This window comes from Ylistrum balloti, unplaced genomic scaffold (genome assembly GCF_031769215.1).
Source record: "Ylistrum balloti isolate Yb309-2 unplaced genomic scaffold, AGI_CSIRO_Ybal_v1 Utg369772, whole genome shotgun sequence".
NCBI classification, from domain to species: domain Eukaryota; kingdom Metazoa; phylum Mollusca; class Bivalvia; order Pectinida; family Pectinidae; genus Ylistrum; species Ylistrum balloti.
Genome location: NW_026781965.1, coordinates 339,139 through 357,447, shown reverse-complemented (window position 1 = coordinate 357,447; position 18,309 = coordinate 339,139). Strand labels below are relative to the sequence as shown.

The following is an 18,309-nucleotide window of genomic DNA, read 5'->3' as shown; positions in this document are numbered from 1 at the left end:
TTGTTTTAGACTTTAATGTAATTTTCAGAGAGAAATTTCATTTTGGAACATAATGTTGGTTATTTCCCACTGGAAATAACTTTGTAAGAATTATCAGTATAGGATGACAGTTTTGATGGCATGCATGTATTAACACTGGCTTACCATATTCAGTGTCACAATTTCTGTTTCATGACACTTGATAACTATCCTTTAACCTTTACTTTCAATATTACTTATCTCAGGTGACTGTCAAGGCCACTAGGCCTCTTGTATAAAAAGAGGTTATGCATTGAATGCTTCTGGCATATGATATTTCTTTAACTGAAGTTAGCAATTTTCAACAGTTACAAAAAAACAGAAAACAAAAATACACATGAGCTTTAGTGAGTCTTTTTGAAACTTTTTGAAAATAACTTACAAGAATGAAAGAGATACCAAACACCACAAACTAGAGTTTGTTTGAACTGTTTCTACCACAATAAAAAAAGGTAGTCTAAAGTTCAGTTGACTTGTTCTGTACCCATATATGTTTTGTTTACATCATCAGTTATGGCTTTAGACCTGTAGTGAAATGCTGCTAATTAATATGCATAACTGATAAACAGAAAACATGGAAATTTTGTAATGCAATACAAATTTAATCTATAAATAAATTGGGTCGTTATCTTTAATGAAAAAAAGGATGGACATCAAAATGAAAATCATATTAACAACTGGAAATTAATGGCAGATTTTAATTTGTATGTGTACTTTAAGCACCATGTGGGTCAAAGTTCATCCTGTCAGCCAAGTAAAACATGCTAAAACATTATACATATGTACTACATGTGGTAAAACAAGTATGCTTATACGACAGTTGGTATAATTAATTGATGGCTTTGGAGTTGAATAACAGCAATCTATATTTTAAATTTAACTTTAATTTCTATAATGACAAACCAGTTTGAACATTTTTCCAGCTAAAGGTTCATTATTTCTGTACATCAACAAAAATTAAAATAATTTGCCCCATGAGATATCAGTAATATTTCAGGAAAGACGAGAATGTATACAATTATGATGGCAACTTATTTTTGCAGGTTCTGCTTGACTTGGCACGTGTTATCTTTGAGGAGCAGAGCAATGTTGCCAACCTCATCTACAAGATAATGATGCATACACAGTCCTTGTTGCAATGTCAACGCTGTCAGGTGATGCTGATTGAAGACCTATCTAAGGTAAGACCCCCGCCATTGCCCCTACCCTGATATTGTGTTCTGCTTGTAGTCACAACACGGGCCCTGTGCAGCAGACATGGTAGCTAGGTTATAGTATATAGTCACCGCTTCGTTAGACAAATCACTGCTTGTGTTATGTTGTTATTAACAGATGTTGGGTTAAAGTCATAGATTTCTACCGTAAATTAGTTTAAACTTTTAACAAATAATCTGACATGATGGATGGATGAAGACAAACAATCAACGAATGGAACATTGTAGACTAAGTGTGACTAATATAGATAAAACAATGACTGATAAGTGTGAGATTTATTGATATTACACATATATAGATTACCAGGAACTTAATAGTAATACAGATTACCAGGACCTTGACAGTTATATAGATTACCAAGAACTTAACAGTAATACAGATTACCAGGACCTTGACAGTAATACAGATTACCAGGACCTTGTCAGTAATACAGATTACCAGGACCATGACAGTAATACAGATTACCAGGACCTTGACAGTAATACAGATTACCGGACCTTGACAGTAATACAGATTACCAGGACCTCGACAGTAATACAGATTACCAGGACCTTGACATTAATACAGATTGCGAGGACCTTGTCAGTAATACAGATTACCAGGACCTCGACAGTAATTCAGATTACCAGGACCTTGACAGTAATACAGATTGCGAGGACCTTGTCAGTAATACAGATTACCAGGACCTTGACAGTAATACAGATTACCAGGACCTTGACAGTAATTCAGATTACTAGGACCTTGACAGTAATATAGATTGCGAGGACCTTGACAGTAATACAGATTACCAGGACCATGACAGTAATACAGATTGCGAGGACCTTGACAGTAATACAGATTACCAGGACCATGACAGTAATACAGATTACCAGGACATTGACAGTAATACAGATTGCGAGGACCTTGACAGTAATACAGATTCCCAGGACCATGACAGTAATACAGATTACCAGGACCTTGACAGTAATACAGATTGCGAGGACCTTGACAGTAATACAGATTACCAGGACCTTGACAGTAATACAGATTGCGAGGACCTTGACAGTAATACAGATTACCAGGACCTTGACAGTAATACAGATTACCAGGACCATGACAGTAATACAGATTACCAGGACCTTTCTGGATCGGAAATACTGTTTTATATCAGAGAAATTAGGGAGATTTTTTTATGATAAAGCTTTTGAGAAATTCAGTATGTATGCTCCACTGCCAAACTTTATACAGGTTACACAATTTACTGGTCTCAATAGACAGCATATGGAATACTCAGTTGTCATGTTATAACATTATAATGCTGGGTTACAAGAAATTCAGTGATCAGATAACTGTGAATTATTTCTAACATTGTGAAATGTTCAATCTCAATGTGTTAGGTAACTCTAGGGTGCTGGACTGTCATCTTATGGTGTTCAGTGTATCTAAGATATTGGACTGTTATATGATGGTGTTAGGGAAAAATTGGATTTCACTTTGACAAGCTGCTTTGATTCTGTTCATTGTCATCCATGGAGATGGTTACTCATTAAAACTTTTGGAGGATGTGGAGATAGAACTCCCAATGACTGCTTGCTAGTTATGTATGTGGTCCAGTTGATAATGTAGATCACTGTGAGTTGGAGGTAACTTAAGGAGTGTTCCATCATGTGTCCAACTACTAGTCGACAAGACAGATCAAGTGTAGAAGGGAACAGAATCAATCAGTTGCCGAGACACTCTGAAATTAGCTGCCATCATGTGAATTGTTATCGGTTTCCGTGCCTGCTTCGTTGTCATGTGGATGTTTGACAGCCATCTTAACTGACAATCAGGTCCTTATAGTTGATTCAGATTTTACTTTGCACCCCGCCCCACAGGCACAATTAAGCAGTGTGTCTGATGCTTTAATCAAGACATAAGGCCAGTTCACACAAACTTCATAGATGTGGTGTACGTGAGTGCTGCCATTTAGTTAGTGAAGTGTGCTATTTGTCAGGTGTAGGTATAATTAGTGGGCTGTAATTAGTGGGAGTAATTACAGGGTGTGGACAAGAAGGCAGTGGAGCATGTAATGTCCTCATCAACAATTACGTCAAAGTCTCGACCAATTTTTTTAGGTTTATTATCAGTTGCCTCCCTTGAACGTAAAAAGTATTATATATTTTTTGTCACATTTTGACTTTTAAACAATTTAAGTATATGGATATATAATTTAAGTATATGGATATATAATGTTGTTGTTGTTGGTATTAATGTGCTGTGTTTATACACCGCAGTCACACCCTTACTGTGCTTCAAATGTCAGAACAGCCATCCATGTAAATATGTAGACATGTCTCGCCCTCTGTCACACAACTTATAAGTGAAAGAGACAGCCAATAAAAAGACTTTCAAATTGTAATTTTCTTTGTTTTTCCCCCTAAATATTTTTGAAAATGTCCAAAGAGGTAAAAATCATAAAGTTCTTAAAAAAATGATAGATTTTTATATTTTAAACAATAAAACTTAATTTTCATATTATGTCTTGACCTTCTTATTCCTGTTTCATTCATAATGTAAAAGATATCCTAAATTCCAATGTTGACTGTACTATTGAAGAGAATTATATTGTGTGACAGGGCACTGGCTTGTTCTAGCTATATATATATCCTAAATCTAGTCATTCCTGCATGTATATTATTGTTGATATATTTTTTGCTTCTTTTCAATTTCAGGACAAAAACAAAAAGCTTACTATCAAAAAAAGCATGGTGAATATTACACTATTTTGTTAATGCTCCTTTTAACATTGATTTTACCTCTATATATTGTATCACTGCACTGACAGCAACAAAGCACCCATATCAAGTGTGTTGCTTTTATTTTACTCACTTCTGGTACATTATGGCTGTGCATATTTGTATTAAATTACTTAATTAGATTTAGTGGTATCTAGCTGTATAGTACACTAAATTTTGTGAATGTAGTGGTATGTGATATAGCTAAAACTACATTGAGTTAAGTGGTTTGTAGTATAGCTGTGAACATGTAACTTTACTAATGGGAAAAAGAAACTTTGTAAATTTAAATATTTCAGTATTTCTCACCTATGATTTAAAAAATTATACTCTGAAGTATTAAATGCTTGTTTGATTGGTAAGATTTTTTAACGCTGCCATTGTTGTGCTTTAATGGTCTTCAATTTTTTTTTTCTATTTTTGAACCTTAGCAATGTTTATTAAGAAAACAGTCAAAAATTCTCCTTTTTATTGGTCATATTCTATGCAGCCTGTTAAAAAACTGTTGTTTCCTGAGTTGTTTCCTGGAGAGAATTTTGCTAAGAACAAATCATATATGGGTAAAAATGAATGTTTGCTGGCTATTAGCATGCTAGAGGCTGGAATTTCTCAGAATGAAGTGGCAGGGCAGTTTTGGGTGTGCTTTAACATGACAAATGCTTTTTGGAGGTGTTTTCAGCCAACAGACATGGTATGGGTATGCCCATGAACAGGACGTTATCGTGTGACGCCGCGTCAGCAAGATTCATATATACATACATTTGTGTAACTGGTTATAGTCCTTTTCATTGAAAGCTAGAACCTTTCCAGAGTTAGACGGATCAGTTCCAGAACTGAGCAAAATAGATTGCAGGAGGCCAACGCCTGCCTTCAATGTCCTTCAATCAGTCTAGTTTTAATTCAATGTCAAAGAGTTGCATCCTTAGAATAGCACAGTAATCATCTACGATCTACCAACAGAGACTGATCTGAAGTGCTATTCAATGATGAGTCCAGATTTCACCTCGATAGAAGTGATAGTTCGGGTCAGCAAGGAGAATGTTACAGTGATGTTGGTGATGTTTCAGGAGAGAAAGCTTTATGGTCTTGGGCGGCATTACAATGCATGAATGGACTTTTTGGGTTATATTGGAAGGCAACTTGACTGGTGTGCGCTGCTGTGACGAAATTATACATAGTCACGTACCTCCATCTATTTGTACTAGCCAGCATAACATAAGACATAACATCATATTTATTTTACATCAGGACAACGTCCACCTCATACTGCCCTTGTTATTGGGAGATATCTACAGCAGCAGAATGTCTCTCTGCTACCTTGACCTGCTGTGTCAACTGATTTGTCTCCAACTGACATCAGAATCAGTAGTCAAACTCTCCCATCATGTTGGATGCACATTGCACATTGTTAGGCATATGGCAAAATATTCCACAAGCATTTCTGTATAATTTCATGAGTTCCATGCGATGTAGATATGTGGCATGCATCAATATGAGTGATGGACATACACAGTATAAAACTTGTGACACTAGATTCCGAGCCCTCTTCCTTCTGTGATATGAATTTCAATCATGTCTGACTGGCTGTCTGATTCACTGAGTCGATATGAAGATAATGCATTGTTAAGAAAGATTTGGTACAAAATGAAAAAAAATATATAGTTTATGAATAAATGAAATAGTCGAAATACACAGTCTCTTTTTTCCATTAGTATTCATTGAATTTAGTTGTTTGTAGTGTAGCTGTATAATTACACTGAATTTAGTTGTTTGTAGTATAGCTGTATAATTACACTGAATTTAGTTGTATAGAGTATAGCTGTTTAATTACACTGAATTTAGTTGTTTGTAGTATAGCTGTATAATTACACTGAATTTAGTTGTATAGAGTATAGCTGTATAATTACACTTAATTTTGTTGTTTGCAGTATAGCTGTATAATTACACTGAATTTAGTTGTATAGAGTATTACACCAAAATGAGTTGTTTGTAGTATAGCTGCATAATTACACTTAATTTAGTTGTATTGTGCATAATTACACTTAATTTAGTTGTATAGCTGCATAATTACACTTAATTTAGTTGTTTGTAGTATAGCTGTATAATTACACCAAATTGAGTTGTTTGTAGTATAGCTGCATAATTACACTGAATTTAGTTGTATAGAGTATAGCTGTATAATTACACCAAATTGAGTTGTATGTAGTATAGCTGTATAATTACACTGAATTTAGTTGTTTGTAGTATAGCTGTATAATTACACTGAATTTAGTTGTATGTAGTATAGCTGTATAATTACACTTAATTTAGTTGTTTGTAGTATAGCTGTATAATTACGCCAAATTGAGTTGTTTATAGTATAGCTGTATAATTACACCTAATTTAGTTGTTTGTAGTATAGCCGATAATTACACTGAATTTAGTTGTTTGTAGTATAGCCGATAATTACACTGAATTTAGTTGTATAGAGTATAGCTGTATAATTACACTGAATTTAGTTGTTTGTAGTATAGCTGTATAATTACACTGAATTGAGTTGTTTGTAGTATAGCTGTATAATTACACTTAATTTAGTTGTATAGAGTATAGCTGTATAATTACACCAAATTTAGTTGTTTGTAGTATAGCTGTATAATTACACTGAATTTAGTTGTATAGAGTATAGCTGTATAATTACACTGAATTTAGTTGTATAGAGTATAGCTGTATAATTACACCTAATTTAGTTGTTTGTAGTATAGCTGTATAATTACACCAAATTGAGTTGTTTGTAGTATAGCTGCATAATTACACCAAATTGAGTTGTTTGTAGTATAGCTGTATAATTACACTGAATTTAGTTGTATAGAGTATAGCTGTATAATTACACCAAATTTAGTTGTTTGTAGTATAGCTGTATAATTACACCAAATTGAGTTGTTTGTAGTATAGCTGCATAATTACACTGAATTTAGTTGTATAGAGTATAGCTGTATAATTACACCAAATTGAGTTGTTTGTAGTATAGCTGTATAATTACACCAAATTGAGTTGTTTGTAGTATAGCTGCATAATTACACTGAATTTAGTTGTATAGAGTATAGCTGTATAATTACACCAAATTGAGTTGTTTGTAGTATAGCTGTATAATTACACCAAATTGAGTTGTTTGTAGTATAGCTGCATAATTACACTGAATTTAGTTGTATAGAGTATAGCTGTATAATTACACCAAATTTAGTTGTTTGTAGTATAGCTGTATAATTACACTGAATTTAGTTGTATAGAGTATAGCTGTATAATTACACTGAATTTAGTTGTATGTAGTATAGCTGTATAATTACACTGAATTTAGTTGTTTGTGGTATAGCTGTATAATTACACCAAATTGAGTTGTTTGTAGTATAGCTGCATAATTACGCCAAATTTAGTTGTTTATAGTATAGCTGTATAATTACACCGAATTTAGTTGTATAGAGTATAGCTGTATAATTACACCAAATTTAGTTGTTTGTAGTATAGCTGTATAATTACACTGAATTTAGTTGTATTTAGTATAGCTGTATAATTACACTGAATTTAGTTGTATGTAGTATAGCTGTATAATTACACTGAATTTAGTTGTTTGTGGTATAGCTGTATAATTACACCAAATTGAGTTGTTTGTAGTATAGCTGCATAATTACGCCAAATTGAGTTGTTTATAGTATAGCTGTATAATTACACCTAATTTAGTTGTTTGTAGCATAGCCGATAATTACACTGAATTTAGTTGTTTGTAGTATAGCCGATAATTACACTGAATTTAGTTGTATAGAGTATAGCTGTATAATTACACTGAATTTAGTTGTTTGTAGTATAGCTGTATAATTACACTGAATTGAGTTGTTTGTAGTATAGCTGTATAATTACACTTAATTTAGTTGTATAGAGTATAGCTGTATAATTACACTGAATTTAGTTGTATAGAGTATAGCTGTATAATTACACTGAATTGAGTTGTTTGTAGTATAGCTGTATAATTACACTGAATTTAGTTGTATAGCTGTATAATTACACTGAATTTAGTTGTATAGAGTATAGCTGTATAATTACACTGAATTTAGTTGTTTGTAGTATAGCTGTATAATTACACTGAATTTAGTTGTATAGAGTATAGGTGTATAATTACACTGAATTTAGTTGTTTGTAGTATAGCTGTATAATTACACTGAATTTAGTTGTTTGTGGTATAGCTGTATAATTAGATTAGCTTTGTAGTGTGTAGTATATATATATAACTGCACTAATTATATAGCTGTCTGACTGCACTGAACTTTCTTTACACTGTACATATATGTTGTAACGTTGTGTAACAACAGGTAGTATAGATGTAAAATTAGGCAGAATATAGTTGTATGTGGTATATTTGTATGAATTGCATTGAATTTTATGATTTGTTTGATATGACTGTAAAACCAGAATTTGATGTGTATAACACAATTGTGTCCCCCCATTCACTTTAGTGCAGATCGTTCCTCACTAACATACTAAAGCTTACCCTGGTTTATCGTTTAGTTGTATCAACGTAACAATTCCGTTATTTTCTTCGTATACATAAAGTAACAAATAAAAATCAGAGTTGATGGGTGAGTGGAATACAGCTATTTCAATCCTTATTTTATGATCATTTAAAACAGCAGGTAACAAATGTGATCTTTTGAAGTCGTAATTTTTAAAATGTATATTGTTATTTTTATATTTGGTAAGAAATTTTAATGGCTTGTGGCTTTTATTGCAATATTGTCCAATTTTGTTGCACCTGCCTTTCTAACCAATTAAATACCTTGTTACAAACTGGTGATGGAATTGCTTGGTCCCCTGGATCTGTAATCTTGGTAACCAATCAAATACTTTGTTAAATGTTGTTGATGGAATTGATTAGTCACATTAATGTTGCCTAATTTACTAACCAATCATGTTCTTTGTTATATATTTTGTTGGTGGAATGGATTGGTTGAGTTGATCTAACCATAGTAACTTATCATGTACTCTATTACATGTACTCTATTACATGATGTTGATAGAAATTATTGATCACCGAAATCTGGCTTTTGTGACCAATGGTGTACCTAGTTATGCATTGATGATAAATGCTATTTACTTATATGGTATTTAAAAATATATATATATAAAACATCATTACTGGTGATGGTATTTGATTGACCAATTAACAAAAGGATTATAGATTTGGTAACCAACTATGAGCTATTGACATGTACATTATAAAATATTTCAATGATGATAGTTGATAAATTTTCTATGTAGGAACATGTGTACTGTTAAAGTCAATTGAGGTTGAAGGACAAAGAGAAGATATATAAACTGTATCACATTAAATGTTTTTGGATGCTTTCTTCCGTGGTTCACTTAAAATCTAGAACATTATTTCAAGATAAATGCTCTCATCAGTATCACATAACTTTACACATAAATCTTTTTTTTTGATTTTTTTTGAAAATGATCTCCTTGTCATTCTGTAATGTATATAGCACTTATTTGTATCATTTCAGGTAGAATAACTATTATTCATTTATTTGGAAAAGCTGTTAGTCATGTTCTTTATCAGTCAATGTAAAGCTCTCCAACCATTCTACAGAAATGTAGGATGGAATCTCCCATAAGCAAATTGCCCCTGATTCAGCGACAAGGTGGGCACTTTAACACCACTGCATTGGTTCTGCTGAGTGGGATAATTTTTGTCTGCAAGTGAATATCTATTTAAAACCAAGGGCACATCAAGTTACAGATTGACATAAAACACAGCAGGTCCCAGAGTGAGGTCAATATTCTTGTCTCCTCTAGATATATCAGAGACACTGGTATACCTACACACATGATACAGTATTTCATTTTGTCAGAATACTTGTTAACCAGAGGTGATACTGCAAGATACTAGTGTAAGGTCATGTCATTTGACTTGTTCTTTATACATATTATGCGTAGTTTGGAGATAAGGGTAAAGTGCTGCCATTCAAAGTTTGATACGAGGTACTGCTAACTTAAGTTTGATGTTAGGTGCTGCCATCTACAGTGTGATATAAGGTGCTGCTATCTTTAGTATGATGTAAGGTGCTGCCATCTACAGTGTGATATAAGGTGCTGCTATCTTTAGTTTGATGTAAGGTGCTGCCATCTACAGTGTGATATAAGGTGCTGCCATCTACAGTGTGATATAAGGTACTGCTAACTTTAGTTTGATTTAAGGTGCTGCCATCTACAGTGTGATTTAAGGTGCTTCTATCTTTCGGTTGATATAAGGTGCTGCCATCTACAGTATGATATAAGGTGCTGCTAGGTTGAGTTTGATGTAAGTTTAGAGTAAGAGTATAGAGTAAGGGGCTGACATCTTTATGTTGATGATTAGTGTAAGATACTGACATCTGTATTTTGTTGAGGAGTGTAGAGTGCTGACATCTGTATTTTGATGATGACAGTAAAGTGTTTTATGCATCTATACCATTATTTGATGTTGTCTTTCAAAAGTTTTTATTGTAAATATCAAGACAAATGATTATTGATTTAGATAAATTAATTCTAAATCATACACTAATCACATTAGGGAGGAATCATTGATGTCTTGTACATCAGTCATGTTATGTAATAGTCTGTCTGTATATGGAATCCAATACAATTTTAGTCAAAAACATTTTAACTTCTAATAAAAGTCTTTAAATAGAAATAACTATGAGGAAACACAGCCCCTTAGGTCCTTTCTATCAGTAAATATTAGATCATCTCTCGATGCTTTCCATATCTGTTGAACTGTATAAAGAGATTAAATTGGAAACGAGAGGGAATGATGTTGAATAAAATTTTTATTTATGTAAACAAATTCTTGAGATATTTTTGAGAAAGCTGTATATCTCTATAACAAGCTGATTATGTAAGCTGTTGTGTATAGTGTCCTTTCTCATTGTGGTCTTTATAGCTGGATTAGGGTAAGGAACATGGCCGATAGTCAGTCCCCTGTTGATGTAATCTTACCTCTTAATTGTTTATGAAGGGGAATTCAGTGTATTGAACATCAATGTCTATTTAATGGTTTAAGTGTTGTTTGAACTCTTTGTCTATCCAGCCTCTGTCATTCTTATATAATTTACCATTGTATTAGGTACATTGCAGTAACTATGTACATCACAATACTAGGTACACCACAGTACTTGCTACACCACAGTAGTGACTAGGTACACCACAGTGATAGGTAACCACAGTTCTAGGTACACCACAGTGACTAGGAACACCTCAGTACTTGGTACACCACAGTTCTAGGTACACCACAGTGACTAGGAACACCACAGTGACTAGGTACACCTCAGGACTTGGTACACCACAGTGATAGGTAACCACAGTTCTAGGTACACCACAGTGACTAGGTACACCACAGTGACTAGGTACACCTCAGGACTTGGTACACCACAGTACTAGGTACACCACAGTCACTAGGTTCACCACAGTACTAGGTACACCACAGTGACTAGGTTCACCACAGTACTAGGTACACCACAGTGACTAGGTACACCTCAGGACTTGGTAAACCACAGTGACGAGGTACACCACAGTACTAGGTACACCTCAGTACTTGGTACACCACAGTGACTACGAACACCACAGTGACTAGGTACACCACAGTACTAGGTACACCACAGTGACTAGGTTCACCACAGTACTAGGTACACCACAGTGACTAGGTTCACCACAGTACTAGGTACACCACAGTGACTAGGTACACCACAGTGACAAGGTACACCACAGTGACTAGGAACACCACAGTGACTATGTACACCACAGTAACTATGTACACCACAGTGACAAGGTACACCACAGTGACTATGTACACCACAGTGACTAGGAACACCACAGTGACTAGGAACACCACAGTGACTATGTACACCACAGTGACAAGGTACACCACAGTGACTATGTACACCACAGTGACTAGGTACACCACAGTGACTAGGAACACCACAGTGACAGGTAACCACAGTCACTAGGTTCACCACAGTACTAGGTACACCACAGTGACTAGGTACACCTCAGGACTTGGTAAACCACAGTGACTAGGTACACCACAGTGACTATGTACACCACAGTGACTATGTACACCACAGTGACTAGGTACACCACAGTGACTAGGAACACCACAGTGACAGGTAACCACAGTTCTAGGTACACCACAGTGACTAGGAACACCACAGTACTTGGTACACCACAGTACTAGGTACACCACAGTCACTAGGTTCACCACAGTACTAGGTACACCACAGTGACTAGGTACACCTCAGGACTTGGTAAACCACAGTGACTAGGTACACCACAGTGACTATGTACACCACAGTGACTATGTACACCACAGTGACTAGGTACACCACAGTGACTAGGAACACCACAGTGACAGGTAACCACAGTCACTAGGTTCACCACAGTACTAGGTACACCACAGTCACTAGGTACACCTCAGGACTTGGTAAACCACAGTGACTAGGTACACCACAGTGACTATGTACACCACAGTGACTAGGTACACCACAGTGACTAGGTACACCACAGTGACTAGGAACACCACAGTGACAGGTAACCACAGTTCTAGGTACACCACAGTGACTAGGAACACCACAGTACTTGGTACACCACAGTGACTAGGTACACCACAGTGATAGGTACACCACAGTCACTAGGTTCACCACAGTACTAGGTACACCACAGTGACTATGTACACCACAGTACTAGGTACACCACAGTGACTAGGTACACCACAGTACTAGGTACACCACAGTACTAGGTACACCACAGTGACTAGGTACACCACAGTGACTAGGTTCACCACAGTACTAGGTACACCACAGTACTAGGTACACCACAGTGACTAGGTACACCACAGTCACTAGGTACACCACAGTACTAGGTACACCACAGTGACTAGGTACACCACAGTGACTATGTACACCACAGTGACTAGGTACACCACAGTCACTAGGTACACCACAGTACTAGGTACACCACAGTGACTAGGTACACCACAGTGATAGGTACACCACAGTGACTAGGAACACCACAGTACTTGGTAAACCACAGTGACTAGGTACACCACAGTGACTAGGAACACCACAGTGACTAGGAACACCACAGTGACTAGGTACACCACAGTGACTATGTACACCACAGTGACTAGGAACACCACAGGACTAGGTACACCACAGTGACTAGGTACAGTGACTAGGTACACCACAGTCACTAGGTACACCACAGTACTAGGTACACCACAGTGACTAGGTACACCACAGTGACTAGGTACACCACAGTGACTAGGTACACCACAGTGACTAGGTACACCACAGTACTAGGTACACCACAGTGACTAGGTACACCACAGTGACTAGGAACACCACAGTGACTAGGAACACCACAGTGACTAGGTACACCACAGTGACTATGTACACCACAGTGACTAGGAACACCACAGTACAAGGTACACCACAGTACTAGGTACACCACAGTACTAGGTACACCACAGTACTAGGTACACCACAGTGACTAGGTACACCACAGTCACTAGGTACACCACAGTACTAGGTACACCACAGTGACTAGGTACACCACAGTCACTAGGTTCACCACAGTACTAGGTACACCACAGTGACTAGGTACACCACAGTCACTAGGTTCACCACAGTACTAGGTACACCACAGTCACTAGGTTCACCACAGTACTAGGTACACCACAGTGACTAGGTACACCGCAGTACTAGGTACACCACAGTAACTTATTGTGTACAGACAAGTTGTGTATGTACAGACTGGCTGTACAGACTAGTTGTGTTTATATTGACAAGCACTGTGTGTACAGACTAGTTGTATGTACAGACTGGCTGTGTATGTACAGACTGCCTGTGTATGTACAGACTAATTGTGTATGTACAGATCAGTTGTATGTACAGACTGCCTGTGTATGTACAGACTAATTGTGTATGTACAGATCAGTTGTATGTACAGACTGGCTGTGTATGTACAGATTAGTTGTATGTACAGACTGGCTGTGTATGTAAAGACTAATTGTGTATGTACAGATCAGTTGTATGTACAGACTGGCTGTGTATGTAAAGACTGTGTGTAATTGTGTATGTACAGACTGGTGTGTATGTACAGACTGATGTACAGACTAATTGTGTATGTACAGATCAGTTGTATGTACAGACTGCCTGTGTATGTACAGATTAATTGTGTATGTACAGATCAGTTGTATGTACAGACTGCCTGTGTATGTACAGATTAGTTGTATGTACAGACTGGCTGTGTATGTAAAGACTAATTGTGTATGTACAGATCAGTTGTATGTACAGACTGGCTGTGTATGTAAAGACTAATTGTGTATGTACAGATTAGTTGTATGTACAGACTGGCTGTGTATGTAAAGACTAATTGTGTATGTACAGATCAGTTGTATGTACAGACTGGCTGTGTATGTAAAGACTAATTGTGTATGTACAGATCAGTTGTATGTACAGACTGGCTGTGTATGTAAAGACTAATTGTGTATGTACAGATCAGTTGTATGTACAGACTGGCTGTGTATGTACAGATCAGTTGTATGTACAGACTGGCTGCGTATGTAAAGACTAGTTGTGTATGTACAGACTAATTGTGTATGTACAGACTGGCTGTGTATGTACAGACTGGCTGTGTGTGTACAGACTGGCTGTGTGTGTTCAGACTGGTTTTGTATGTACAGACTAATTGTTTGTGTACAGATCAGTTGTGTTTATACAGACTAGCATTGTGTGTACAGATTAGTTGTATGAAGACTAAACATGTACAGTCATTATCAATGTGTACAGAACTGTACAGACCAGCTGTTTACAGCCTAGCTCTTTACAGACCAGCTATTTACAGCCTAGCTGTTTATAGACCAACTGTTTACAGCCTAGCTCTTTACAGACCAGCTGTTTACAGCCTAGCTGTTTATAGACCAGCTGTTTACAGCCTAGCTCTTTACAGACCAGCTGTTTACAACCTAGCTGTTTATAGACCAGCTGTTTACAGCCTAGCTCTGTTTATAGACCAGCTGTTTACAGCCTAGCTCTGTTTATAGACCAGCTGTTTACAGCCTAGCTCTTTACAGACCAGCTGTTTACAGCCTAGCTGTTTATAGACCAGCTGTTTACAGCCTAGCTGTTTATAGACCAGCTGTTTACAGCCTAGCTGTTTATAGACCAACTGTTTACAGCCTAGCTGTTTATAGACCAGCTGTTTACAGCCTAGCTGTTACATACTCTATGTATATTAATTTGATGTTGTCAATGATTTTACATTGGAATGTTTAAAAAGTCAGGCATTTTTTCTTACAGGGCATATTTTCTCAGGTGTTTGATCTGGAAAACACAGATTTTGACAACAGTGATACATTCAACAGAGAGTGGTAAGTACTGTCATACAGGTTAGGTACTCAAACAGAGAGTGGTAAGTACTGTCATACAGGTTAGGTACTCAAACAGAGAGTGGTGAGTACTGTCATACAGGTTAGGTACTCAAACAGAGAGTGGTAAGTACTGTCATACAGGTTAGGTACTCAAACAGGTAGTGGTGAGTACTGTCATACAGGTTAGGTACTCAAACAGAGAGTGGTGAGTACTGTCATACAGGTTAGGTACTCAAACAGAGAGTGGTGAGTACTGTCATACAGGTTAGGTACTCAAACAGAGAGTGGTGAGTACTGTCATACAGGTTAGGTACTCAAACAGAGAGTGGTGAGTACTGTCATACAGGTTAGGTACTCAAACAGAGAGTGGTGAGTACTGTCATACAGGTTAGGTACTCAAACAGAGAGTGGTGAGTACTGTCATACAGGTTAGGTACTCAAACAGAGAGTGGTGAGTACTGTCATACAGGTTAGGTACTCAAACAGAGAGTGGTGAGTACTGTCATACAGGTTAGGTACTCAAACAGAGAGTGGTGAGTACTGTCATACAGGTTAGGTACTCAAACAGGTAGTGGTGAGTACTGTCATACAGGTTAGGTACTCAAACAGAGAGTGGTGAGTACTGTCATACAGGTTAGGTACTCAAACAGAGAGTGGTGAGTACTGTCATACAGGTTAGGTACTCAAACAGAGAGTGGTGAGTACTGTCATACAGGTTAGGTACTCAAACAGAGAGTGGTGAGTACTGTCATACAGGTTAGGTACTCAAACAGAGAGTGGTGAGTACTGTCATACAGGTTAGGTACTCAAACAGAGAGTGGTGAGTACTGTCATACAGGTTAGGTACTCAAACAGAGAGTGGTGAGTACTGTCATACAGGTTAGGTACTCAAACAGAGAGTGGTGAGTACTGTCATACAGGTTAGGTACTCAAACAGAGAGTGGTGAGTACTGTCATACAGGTTAGGTACTCAAACAGGTAGTGGTGAGTACTGTCATACAGGTTAGGTACTCAAACAGAGAGTGGTGAGTACTGTCATACAGGTTAGGTACTCAAACAGAGAGTGGTGAGTACTGTCATACAGGTTAGGTACTCAAACAGAGAGTGGTGAGTACTGTCATACAGGTTAGGTACTCAAACAGGTAGTGGTGAGTACTGTCATACAGGTTAGGTACTCAAACAGGTAGTGGTGAGTACTGTCATACAGGTTAGGTACTCAAACAGGTAGTGGTGAGAACTGTCATACAAGTTAGGTACTCGAACAGGTAGTGGTGAGTACTGACACACAGATCAGTGAGTATTGACACACGAAGAGCTGAGTACTGACACAGATGTGTGAGAACTTGCACACATTTGATCTGAAATGACACACGATCTGTTTAGTGCTGACACAGATTGGTGAGCACTGACACAGATTGGTGAGCACTGACACAGATTGGTGAACACTGACACAGATTAGTGAGTACTGACACAGATTGGTGAGTACTGACACAGATTGGTGAGCACTGACACAGATTGGTAAGTACTGACACAGATTGGTGAGCACTGATACAGATTGGTGAGCACTGACACAGATTGGTGAGTACTGACACAGATTAGTGAGTAATGACACAAATTGGTGAGCACTGACACAGATTGGTGAGTACTGACACAGATCAGTAAGTACTGACACAAAGATTGGTATGTTCTGTGTATTGAGAGTGGAGAGTCTTAGTCACATATTGCTGAGTAATGACATACAGACTGGTAAAGCCCTGAAAACACATATTTTTTCAGATATTTAGATATTTGTTTTGCAAAATCTCAGAAATAATTGACGGTGAAACAGTCCTGTGAGCTTTGTCATTAACACTACAAATGGCAGTGATGATTGGAGAGCAGTAATTTGTTCTGCGACAGGGGATATTTCAACTTTTAGTTGACAGTTATGAGCTCAGTGTCAAAAAATATTGTTGTTTTTGCTTAATCAACTTTCAAAAATTTTTATCAATGTCAGAAATTTGATTATTATTTGCTGTGTGCAAAGTGCGTTGTGCAGGTGAAGAAGAGGGTTGTACTAGTAATTATGGTTAAGACCTGTCATCAATCTCCTTTAAGTAGCCTGGGGATACAGGAGTTCTAACTATCAGAGATCACCTGCAGTCCTGTCCATCTCGCATCATTCAATAGATGGCCAATTCAATAGTCAATGACAAATTATCTCCCTTTTGACACCCACAAAATGATGTTTTTACTTGCAGGCCTGCCGAGCCACGGTTTCCTATACATATCGGAATCTCAGGTCATGTAGCTACAACAGGGGAGGTAAGTCTAATATTGTTACAGAATTAAAATAATAAAATTATTTCTGTGTAGAGTAGATATGCTATACTACATGTATGACCAGTCCTGTGTTGTATCAACCTTCTGTAAAGTGTATCAGATCAGTCCTCTGTTGTATCAACCTTCTGTAAAGTGTATCATCAGTCCTCTGTTGTATCAACCTTCTGTAAAGTGTATCAGACCAGTCCTCTGTTGTATCAACCTTCTGTAAAGTGTATCAGACCAGTCCTCTGTTGTATCAACCTTCTGTATAGTGTATCATCAGTCCTCTGTTGTATCAACCTTCTGTAAAGTGTATCAGACCTGTCCTCTGTTGTATCAACCTTCTGTAAAGTGTATCATCAGTCCTCTGTTGTATCAACCTTCTGTAAAGTGTATCAGACCAGTCCTCTGTTGTATCAACCTTCTGTAAAGTGTATCAGATCAGTCCTTTGTTGTATCAACCTTCTGTAAAGTGTATCATCAGTCCTTTGTTGTATCAACCTTCTGTATAGTGTATCATCAGTCCTTTGTTGTATCAACCTTCTGTATAGTGTATCATCAGTCCTTTGTTGTATCAACCTT

The 18,309-nt window shown here is 37.0% G+C and overlaps 1 protein-coding gene across 2 annotated transcripts in view; it reads left to right on the top strand.

The window, feature by feature from the left end:
• Positions 1-18,309, top strand: part of LOC132543859 (dual 3',5'-cyclic-AMP and -GMP phosphodiesterase 11-like) — a 90,909-nt gene that overhangs the window by 54,009 nt on the left and 18,591 nt on the right. Inside the window, exons 4-7 of one of the 2 annotated variants that reach the window (XM_060207375.1) lie at positions 1,062-1,199; positions 3,927-3,962; positions 15,353-15,423; positions 17,664-17,727. In XM_060207375.1, coding sequence (XP_060063358.1) covers positions 1,062-1,199; positions 3,927-3,962; positions 15,353-15,423; positions 17,664-17,727 — 309 coding nt within the window. The remainder of the gene's footprint in view (positions 1-1,061; positions 1,200-3,926; positions 3,963-15,352; positions 15,424-17,663; positions 17,728-18,309) is intronic. The other variant, XM_060207376.1, reaches the window with a different exon arrangement.